The following is an 11,318-nucleotide window of genomic DNA, read 5'->3' on the forward strand; positions in this document are numbered from 1 at the left end:
CAGTTACAGGTGGTATTATTTCTTTGACTTAAAGTGTAGTGTGGCAGAGCCTGTCTGTGGGGTGCCGATGTGTGTCATTCACTGGAATACAACAGGATCTCTAACCTAGCATGGACTCTCAGAAACTGAAGGAGGTTGTGCTCAGGAGTCAAAATGGGGTGGGTTTGAAGGAGAGTGGCTTAGTGTATTTAATAATCTGAGGGGAATAGACTTTTTAGTTTTGCCTTGCCTCACCCTGCCTGGTTCCTAACTAAGGAAATCACAAGACAGAAAATGAGTTTAGGAGGGAGATGCTAGGACCTCTCAAAAGAGGAAGTCCTGATCTGAAGTGACTGTAGCATTTCATGAGATTAGTGGATTAATCTCTTGTATTTGTTTCTTTTTGTTGCTATCTTTTGTTTGTTTTGAGACAGGATCTGACTAAACAGCCATGGGTGCCCTGGAGTTAACCATGTAGCTTATAGGCTGACCTCATCCATCCACCTGGCTCTGCCTCCAAGGATCAAAAGCATGTGCCACTATACAGGGCAGAAATCAGTCCCTCATACCACTGCTAAGCTTAGTAGGCAATACACTGTTTTGTTTGGCTGGGACAAGGTCTCATTCTGTAACCTAGGGTGACTTTAAACCCATGGTACTCTTCTGCCTCAGCCATACTTAATTCAGGATTCTTACACTTAGGGAAGTAAGTGGCCTTGGCCTTCCTCCCCTCAGTCTAGTGACAGTTAAAAGTTCCTGTACTTATGTATTTCTGTAACTTCAATGTTTTATGCTGAGCATACATGGGAAAAAAAAACTATAATGTTCTGGAAGAAATTAAAAAGCAGGTTCTGTAAGCTGAATGAAAGCTGTAAAATCTTGGGATAGTTAGTCTCCATGTCCCAAACGGCTCTCCGTCTTCCTGTCAGGAGCTGCTGTCCTTTGCAGAATAAAATTTAAAAAAAAGAAAGTAAGTGTCTGTTTGAGGGGTCTCCTGACTTCAACAGGCTCCATCAGACACGGAGCATGTGTACATCTAGTAAAAAGCATAGCAGGTGCTTGGCGGGGTCTAGAAACCCCCAGGGTTTGCAGCAAAACCCTCCAGTTGCAGTTTGACACCACCTTCATTCCAGATCAAATGTGGGCAAGAATCTGGGTCTCAGAGCTGGCTGGGTGTCTGTGTGTTTGTTGTTCTAGATAACTGCAGCAGTGCCTATAACTTGTGATGAGTTGCTGGCACTGTGAGTAGAACTGAGGAGGCCTTGGGGCTCTTTCTCTGCTTCACCTGGGCTACCCTGCCCCACTCCGTAGTCCAAGAGGACAAGAACTGCAGTGGCTGATGGCCTCACTATTTCATGAGCTCTTCATTCAGTTGGTTTTTGTTGTTGTTGTTGTTGTTTTGGTTTTTGTGGTTTTTCGAGACAGGGTTTCTCTGTATAGCCCTGGCTGTCCTGGAACTCACTTTGTAGACCAGGCTGGCCTCGAACTCAGAAATCTGCTTGCCTCTGCCTCCTGAGTGCTGGGATTAAAGGCGTGCGCCACCACGTCTGGCTGTCATTCAGTTTTTCAGAATGTCTGAATTGAGGACCAGAGCTTTTACTGATTCCTGAACTAGGAGAAGTTGTCCCTTAACTGCTGCAAGTCCACAAAAATGGGCACAGACAGGGATGTTGGCAGACAGTCTAGAAACGGTTGACATTTTTTACATGCCCAGAAGGGATCTGACCCTGATGACCCGTGGAGAGGCAGTTAAGAGGCTGTATGTTGCCCAGGATTTAGATCTACATAAGCATACAAATGCACAATTAGACCCAGGATTTAGATCTACATAAGCATACAAATGCACAATTAGGAGAATGTGCCTAGGCAGTGCCATTCAGTAAGGAGGTATAGTTTACTTTACATTAACAATTCGTCCATCAGAACCCCAGGCTAGCTGAGAGGTTATACACTCCAGCCTGGCTCATTGTCTGCTTTGTAGAAGTCACTATACATAGTGAGCAAACCACTCACTCATGTAGAGACACTGCAGTGGTGGCAGAGAGCTGCTGTAGAAGAGCTGGGCTGTAGTGCTGTGAGCCTGTGGACTTTTACCAGCTTTGCTGAGAAACCATCCACCCCAGGTGGTTTGCTGTGCCCTGTACTACCCCTTTGCTGTTGGCTGCCGCAGATTTGCACTGCAGCGACTGAAGTGGCAGTGTCGTCTTGTTTGGTGGAGTAGAGCACAGCCTCACATCTTTCTTGTTAAAAAGCATTTGCAATGAAACAGTTCATGCCAACTATAAACTGTTTATATGGTGTTTTAAAAAAAAAGTAAAAATTAGATTTTATCAAACTCTTAAGAAGCAGAATAGCCTTACCTGCCTAGAAACACCTTCTACCCTTCCCCGCTTCACACACACCATGCAGTTTAAGTGTTCTGGATTTGTTTTAGTAATTATTCCTGTGTTTTTATTTGTAGCTCTATCATACATGTGTATGTGCTTAATAAAATGTTTACATTTCCCTGGTTTTGAACTTGTATGTAAAAGGAGTCATGGTGTGTGACATTACCTGGAATTCTTTTACATCCACACCCATGTTTATGCATATGACCATCTTCCACGTCTTCCAATCTGTATAATACTACAATTATACAAGCTCTTCTGTCTACCAGAATTTGGATTTTTTTTTTTGTTGTTGTTTTTCAGATTGTTGCTACTGAAGATATTCTGCCCAGTGTAATGTAGATTCTGTTCCTTGTTGTGTCAGTGTTGGGGACAGTGACAGCACAGGACATACTCAGTAAATGTTTGAGAAATGTATAGCTTCTTGTATGTGCAAGAGTTCTGTCAGTTGTCTTTTAAGTGTTACACTGTGGTTCAATAACCACACGTTTAGGAGGGTCTTTGAGGACAGCCGTTAGTCACAGCACTGAAACAGTGTCCTTTTACTGCTTTCCCAAGTTTCAGCATAGTCCCGAGGCGTAGCCTCACAGCTAACATCTACTCAAGCATAGACATGATGTTTCGTGTCTGTCAGTCTCCGCTTTAGTCTCTTGTGTGGGAAGCACTAACAAATGCACCCTTCATGTGCTGTAGCTCTTCCAGTGCCTCAGTACTTTCTTAGAGTGTTAGAGTTCAGAGACCATAGATTTGAATATCACAGCTTGCAGGAGTCTTCTGTACTGCTGATCTGGGCTCTGAGGGCTGTCACTGGCAGTGTCTCTGCTATTCCTGGAGCTACACCTTAGTGATACTCATTCTTGGGCGTCTAGTACTTGCCTGTTAGGTGCGTATTATACAGTACTTCATGTTGGGTTTAATTTACATTTCGCTTATTACTGATGGAATAATTCTCCATATTTGGGTCCTCTTCTGTGCAATACTGATTAGTATCTTTTGCCCGTGTTTGATAAGTTGTTTTTCATTGATACTTATGGTTTCTATGTATGTTCTGGATGTCAGTCCTTTGCATATGGTTACATACATTTCCTACCAAATGTGTGTGTTGTCTTCTGTAGTTGTGTTGAATGCGCTAATCAACATCTCTTCCATATGGCTTCCCGGTCAGAAGCATGGTGTTTATGTCTCGTTGGTCAGGCAATCTTTAATGTCTTCCAATAAACAAGTTTTCCCCACAAAAGCCTCTATGTCTTACATTAGATTTCAAGAATTGTGTGTGTGTATGTGTGTGCGCACGCGCGCGTGCGCAATCCTGAGTGCGTGTATTTTGTTGAGACAGGGTTTCTCTGTGTAGCCCTCCCTGGCTGTCCTGGAACTTGCCTGATAGACCAGGCTGGCCTCAAACACAGAGATCCACCTGCCTCCTGAGTGCATACCTGACTAGAGTTTCATACTTTTATACTTCCTATTCTAGTCATTGGAGACTGTGAAAAGTCTTAGATCTAGCAGGCATCCCAAGTTCTTTCCAGCGCTAACCTGTCTAGCTGCCTTTGAGCTTTTGTTTTGTTTGGTTGGGTTTCTGAGGTAAGGTCTCACTCACTATGTAGGTTTGATGGTCCTGAAACTCACTATGAAGATCACACTGGCCTCAAACTCACAGAAATCCTCCTGCCTCTCATGCGTTGGCACTTATTTTCTTCTGCCCATTATGGCTGTTTTGTTGTGGTCCTTATCTTACTACAGCATTGGGTAGGTCCTGCAGTACAACACTGGGGAGCACAGATGCGCATGGGCCACCTCAAAGAAGATGCACCATTATTTATATTAAATAATTTGTGTTGTGTGCTCCCGGGGTAGCCAGAGTGAACTCTAAGTCATCCGCTAGTGTCCTCTGCCTTTGGACAGGAACTCTCCCGGAACAGGAAGCTCTGTCTCGGCCCTCAGTGCTGGGTTAAGATGATATATTTAGCAGTCCACTGTTGGAAAGTCTTTATACCTCACCTGTACTGGTTGAGAAATTCCCCTTCTGCCATAGATGCTGGTATTTATAATGAATAGTTGTTGAGTTTGACTGCTGCTTTCTGCATCTGTACAGGACTGTCCTGAAATATTAAACTAACCTTTGATTTTTTTTTTTTTTTGTTACTTAGTGTAACAAAAGAAGGTAAACTAGGCTGCTTCCCAAATAACGTTTAAAGATGTAATTTGCTGTTGATACAAGCGGCCTTGTTTGGCTTTTTGAGACCTCTCTCTCTCTCTCTCTCTGTCTCTCATAACCCAACTTAGAGATGACCTTGATTTGAATTCCTGACCTTTCTACCTTTACCTTTCAAGTGCAGGGATTACAGACCTGTAACATGACACCTAGCATCGTAGGGTGTTTTAGTCTGTATACGAGTGTGGGGAACACTGACCTGGATGTAAGGCAGCACAGCAGTGTCGGGGATTCCACTTACAGTATGTGAACAAATGTAAAACCAGGGCTCAGGGCACCTCTCACTGACAGGGGTCCTGTCTCACCTCCCTAGCGCTGGGATTGAAGCCATGTGCTGCTGTCCCCAATTTGTAGTGCTCCTGCATGAGTAGCAAGCACTTAACCACTGAACCAGCCCCAAGGAAACATTTCCCAAGCTGTTTTCACCAGAGTAAGGACTGGGCCTGGCACTCCTTTAAATGGCTCAGATGTCCCCTTGATGCTAGCCTTTGTTGATCGCTTATTTTCAGTGTTTTGTTTCTTAAACTGGGGAAGAGGGGAAGTGAGTGTGAGTGCAGATGCTGGTGGAGGATCTGCAGTCATGGGTGCTTGGGAGCCACACCCCAATTCTGCAAGAGCAGTAAGCACTCCTAACCATTGAGCCCTCAGCCCCTTGCTTTGTTTTTTGGTTTTTCAAAATATGGTTTTTCTGTGTAGCCCTGGCTGTCCTGGAACTCACTCTGTAGACCAGGCTGGCCTCGAACTCAGAAATCCTCCTGCCTCTGCCTCTCAAGTGCTGGGATTAAAGGCGTGTGCAACCACTCCCGGCTACCCCTTGCATTTCTGTGTTGAGCAACCATCTTACTTTCTTGCCAAGCTGTCCTCCAAGTCCTGGGCCAGGCAGCCTTCCTGCATTAGCATCACAGTGCTGGGCCATCAGCCACAGGCCCCCACGCTGTTATGCTGCTATTCATAGGTGCGTGTGAGCTTCTTGATGTGAGCTCCTGCGTATGCCTTGCCTAGAAGCTTGTTTATTACGTTTATGTGGCTGTGAGAGGAGTCAGAAGACGAAGCTCCAGAAGCCTGCCCTCTTCCCTCATCCTGTGGGTCCCCAGCCTTGGTGGCATATACCTGCTGAGTCATCCTCCTGGCCCCAGGAAACCTGTAACAACTCAGCAGTCAGGGTTGAGAACCACCTTTCATCGGCTGCACTGTTGGATTAAGTGCAGAAAGCAGGGGCAAAACACAAACCAGACCTGCCACTGCCAGTGAGGAATACCTGACTTACACCTAAAGGGACAAAGGAGTCAAGGAGTGTGCTCAGAATCGATGTGCACACATCCATCCTGTGTGCAGTGCTGAGGATGCTGGCTGAACAAGAGAGCCAAAGAACATTACAGCATCCGTCACCTGCAGCTGTGACTCTGAATGTGGGATGACCTAGAGGTGGGGGTTGCCCTTGAACTGTGTTGCTCTTGCTTCCACCCCGCAAAGTATCAGGACGATAGTTATTGGTACCACACCATCCAGAAACCCTCGGGAACAACTAGGGGTCTCAGCAACTCTGTTTAGCCTAATTTCACTGAGTGACTCAAGGCATGCTTCATCTACTCAGCTTCTTCTAAGAGAGAACTGTGTACATACATACATACATACTTAACACCTAGAAAATGCTAGTTATGTGTGTGCCACAGCATAGGTCAAGTCGGAAGACCCCTGTGCAGTTTTTCTGTTCTTTCTCTATGGAGGTTGTGAGGACTGGACTGGGGTCGGCCTTGGCAGCAAGCATCCTTACCCACTGAACCATCTTGCCAGCTTTCTGGTTCTTCTATCGCATGGCTCTCCTATGGAAACCTGAGGTAGACCCCTAAGTAATCCAGTTAGAACAGCTCACCAAGGCAATGGGCATGTTTTCAAGAAGGGGAAACTGAGAAGCAAATATGGCGCCCACACCAGTGGACTCAATACCAAAGTCAGGGGCCTTTAGGTCCTGAGAGCTACTCCTGACTTAAATGGCTAAAACCCCACTCTGAAATTATTTTAGACTAACAAGCTTATTAAAGATGGGAATCAAGACAGAACCCAGGACAGACATGAAGCCAACCCTGTATCGGGCACATGCAGAATGCCTGTTCTCTTCCTGTGTGAAGAACGTGGACATATCACCCAGAGGCCACTTGCTTTTGCCCTAAAAAGTATTTTGGCCATGAGGTTCAAAATCCCGTTTTGATGTATGCTTTAAATGTAAAAATGGTCAGCAATCTCTTTATCTTGATTTTTAACTCAGTCTTTAGGTAGCTGTAGAGAACGGTCTGGTGCCTGTATTAGCGAGGTAGGGATGACACCTGGGTAGGACACATTCCAAAGTGAACCCACACGCAAGGCGCAAAAACCTTCCTGCTGTGTATCTGGCAACCCAGCAGGTCTACTTCTAAGAATTTATTGCAAGAAAAGTTACGATGTACACAAGATTCAGTGAAGGGCTGTTTATAACTAAGAAGAGATGAAAAAGGTCAGAATTTGCAACAGGCAATTAAATAATCATGATTCAGTCATACAACAGAATAAAAACCCAGTAAAACCGATGCAGAGACCATGCATGACCTGGGGAGATGTGCACAATATAGTAAGTGAAAAACCAGTTACAAAACAGTGTGTACAACACGAGCCCACTTTTATAAAAATATACATATTTAGCAAAGTAAAAGGACAAATGAATTTATCAAAATATTAACATTGTTATTTCAACCCAGTAGGACGACTGTCGGATTCTGCTTCACCATCATCTCCCGTTCTTCCCTACGTGCAATTCCTACAGAGAGGTTATTACTGAAAAGGGACTTAGAGGAAGAGGGTGTTATTTCATCTCCAGACAGCCAGCCACAGGTTCCACAAAACTCCTGGCCAAGTAGCCATTACTGTTCAGGCGGGACCTAGAAAACTGCTATCTCTTGTCCACTGGAGTACCCAAATTTTCCTTCTGGACAGACTATACAATAAGCCATTTTTGATAGAGCTAGAACTACCACAGCACATACACAAAAATTCAAAGTAATTACTACTAAAAAAAAAAAAAAAAAAAAGTAGATGAGAAAATAGAAATCTTCACTTTAAAAAAGGAACCCAAGTACACACCACTAAACTGTACCAAGCTGTATCACCTATTGTTAGTTTACTGCAGAGAGTGTGACAGCAAACCAGAAGGCTCCCGTGTCACATCACTGCTCCCCTGCTTGTCCACTCTCTCGTGCAGCATCTGCACAGAACCATGCCCACTGCTCAGTTCCCTCGGCCTCACAGGAACCTGACCTTTCCGTGAAGGTAAAATGACTATCAATGGACTGAAAAGTCCCTCTTCGTGAAGGGGACTGTAACACTTGAAGAGAGGGACCATTTCCACATCAAAGGGAAATGAATTCTAACAGGCGTGATAGTAACTGAAGCTGCCTGAACACCACAGACAGTGACGGGCACCAAGTTGAATAGGCCAGACAAGACTTGCTTCTGCATCCAACTTAATTATTCAATTACAATTTTTTAAAAAAAAACAAAGTTGCTTATGCTATGACTGTTTTAACAAAACAACAAAAAAAAGTTTTCAATAAATAAATGCTAAAACACCTAGCTAAGTTACCATGCAAGATAGTATAGAGCCAAGACAAACTCAAATTTATAATAAAGGCGACTTTCATTCAAAATGAACTCTACCCTTATATTTTATTAAAAGGGTAAACATTATGAAGTAACCCAGCTGCTTACTTGAATTACAAAATAACATGATTCAATATGAAAATAAGAAACTGTCTACAAATCTCTGACAGTAATAAATTGCAATATACAATGCATACAGGCGTCATACAGAGCAACAAACTCTCGTACAAAACAAAAATATTTTAATACCTTTAAAATCCAATTTTTTTTCTTTTAAAATCATTCATGAAAAAGATTCTCAAGTCAGAATTAACACCTCAATTAGTCAAGCATCAGGAAGCTACATTACAGCTACTTATGGTACAAGGAGGCAGCTTCACCCTCACTTCCTCCCATGCCTCTGCTTCAGACTCCATCAGACTCTCTCCACACAAGCCCGGTTCCGTCCATCCGTCCGTCCTTCCGATCATGAAAACTGAATTTGCTGGACACCAGAAATCTGAGATTGGAAAATATAAATTAAGATTTTTTTTTTTTTATGTCAGATGACACCAAACAGGCCACAGCAGAGAACTGCCCCCACCCAGCCGGCCAGGCCACCCTGGTCAGAGCTACCCTAGTTCTCCTTACACAGATGTGGCAGACACTTGTGAAATGTCTTAATCAGTAAGGAATTTTGGAAGTAATGCACATTTTGAGAAAATCTCAATAATGAACTGAGAGTATGGGTGATTAAAATAGTCAGTAAATCTACTCTGACTTTGAAGTGCAGAGGCGGCAACCACCATACCTGTTGATAAGACGTTGTGTAAACCATAACGTTTTGCTGTTGACCATCTGCAGTTATTAAGCCAGCTGGTAACTGGTTAGCTAAAGGAAGGAGAGGGAAAAAAGTTAGGGGGAAATAACCCTACTTGACCTTATCCTTAGTTTAATGCCACTAATGTCCCATTACACTTCCCCCATATAAGCAGAATATTCTCCCATATAGAACCATAAACGTCACGTTTCCAAGTCCTGAGGAATACAAGCCATTCTCTGTCCTACTGAGCCTGCCTGGTCTCTGTCTCAGACCTCTACGGTGCACTTAGCAACAGGGTTTGAGTCACTGCAGACCTGGCCTCACCACAGGGCATGGTTGGAGCACCACAGGACTGAGCAGCATGGGTCTTGTAGGCCAAGTTTCTTGTGTTAACATATATGCCTAAAATGTTATGTTACAAGCTCCGGTTCTCAGGATCCTGTCTCAGGAGTCTTCACCCCAAACTAGAAGCTATGGAAATGACTCATGCCTATTAGTGACAGGTCAGCGTCTTCCCAGTTAAAACCTCCATGTATCACTCACTGACCTCAAACACAAGGGCATGGACTTTTAGTGGTCCTTTAAAACAGACAAATGGCTCCGCACCACCCGCCTGGCACCGCTGCCCAGCAGCACCAAGTGCCTACTTACTGAATGCCTCTTCCGTGAGCTCTTCGCTTAGTCCATCTGTGGCGGAGACTGCTCCCCCGATACCCTTCTCTCCTTTCATGGCCTAGGGAATAAAGAAGCAAAACAAGCATTCATATCAAACTATTTCTAAATGAGAATGCTCATGTAATGTCCAAAATTGAAAGCTTCTCTTAGAAACCTTTATAATATTTTATAAATACTTTCTGGAATGACACCCCCACCCCCAACCCCACCCCCACCCAGCACACAGTTACCAGCCACGTGGGATATAGAGGGAAGCTCCAAGCTTAGAGTTTAAAATTCCCAAATAAAAGTCCTGCCTGCTCTCTGGTCTGTGGTACTGTGGAAAGTATTTGGGAGAGGATTGTAGATTTATAAAAAACACCCATTACAGGGATTCTAACACTAAAGATGCATTCACAGCAAGCATGAGGACTGAGTTTAGATTCCTAACAATCCATTTAAAAGGTGGTGTACACACTTGTAGCCAGTGCAAAGGAGACAGACAAAAGGAAAAGGGTCTCTGGGCTCTCTAGCCAGCCAGCCTAGCCAATTGGTGCGCTTCTGGCTCCATGAGAGACCCTGTCTCAAAAAATAAGGTGCAAGTGGGCAGACAGACAAGAGTCATGTGTAATTTGTATACAAGTTCATGCTCGCACACACACACAGGTAGGGTCACATCACCTCCTCCTGGTGTGAGAAGTCTCATACTGAAGCAGTCTCCTAAGTTTAACAGCAGCACGGACAAATGCTTACACAGACTTTCCAACAAGCCATACACAATGTGCACCACGTGTCCTTAACATAGGAGACACCAAAGTGGAAACTATTTAAAACTGCCCATGGGCAAGGAGTTCAGGCCCCAAACTCAGAATCCCTTTAATCACCACCCAGCTGCTCCAGTCTGTAATAATCTAAGGAAGCAATAAAAGGCTTGGTATTTAAATGCTCTCATGTAACACATTAAATACTACCGGAAATGTTACCTGCCGCAAAGCATTGTAAGTGACATATTGTAAACAGTACGTGTCACCTACCTCTCTGAACTTCTGAAGGTACAGTTTCAGAGGCTCCACGTAGCTGTCAAAGCCTAGAGTGGACATGGCAAACAGAATATCCTCCCCATTGATTGTCTTCCGCTTCTCCTGATGACACCTTTCGCTTGCTTCAGACGTTATGAAGCTTATAAATTCACTCACACATTCCTGAACACATTCTTTGGCATCTTTTGCGATCTGAAGAAAAGAAGCCTTAAGTAAATTTGTAGGAAATGTAAGTATTTCTTAACAGCTGCAGAAACAAAGAGCCACACAGAGCACATCCATTATACTGTCAGGGTCTCAGCTATCCCAGGCGAGGTGCTCTCTATGTAGCCAAGGATGACCTGAACTTTTGATCTTCCTGCCTCCACCTCTCAAGTGCTGGGTCTTTATTTTAAAGCCCAGGGCTTTGTGTATGTTAGGCAAGCACTTTACCAACTGAGCCATATTCCTAGAGCTGATGATGGCTAAACTCTAGCCCTTAAATATTAATATATGTTGGACACAGCCAACTCAGAGTCAGAATCAACAGAACAAGCATGTACTTAAAAGGGAGGGAACTAGCCGGGCGTGGTGGCGCACGCCTTTNATCCCAGCACTTGGGAGGCAGAGGCAGG

The 11,318-nt window shown here is 44.2% G+C and overlaps 1 protein-coding gene across 5 annotated transcripts in view; it reads right to left on the reverse strand.

Annotated features, from left to right (window-relative positions):
• Positions 1-6,962: 6,962 nt before the first annotated feature.
• Positions 6,963-11,318, reverse strand: part of Nfyb (nuclear transcription factor Y subunit beta) — a 15,689-nt gene continuing 11,333 nt past the window's right edge. For 3 of the 5 annotated variants that reach the window (XM_021174064.2, XM_021174065.2, XM_029482751.1), the window contains exons 5-8: positions 10,699-10,896; positions 9,662-9,743; positions 8,999-9,078; positions 6,982-8,707 (exon numbers count right to left, since the gene is read on the reverse strand). In XM_021174064.2, coding sequence (XP_021029723.1) covers positions 8,675-8,707; positions 8,999-9,078; positions 9,662-9,743; positions 10,699-10,896 — 393 coding nt within the window. In that variant the 3' untranslated portion in view covers positions 6,982-8,674. Of the gene's footprint in view, positions 8,708-8,998; positions 9,079-9,661; positions 9,744-10,698; positions 10,897-11,318 lie in introns of all 5 variants that reach the window. The other 2 variants (XM_029482752.1, XM_029482753.1) reach the window with 1 other exon arrangement.

The sequence above is a fragment of the Mus caroli genome, chromosome 10 (assembly GCF_900094665.2).
Source record: "Mus caroli chromosome 10, CAROLI_EIJ_v1.1, whole genome shotgun sequence".
Lineage (NCBI taxonomy): Eukaryota > Metazoa > Chordata > Mammalia > Rodentia > Muridae > Mus > Mus caroli.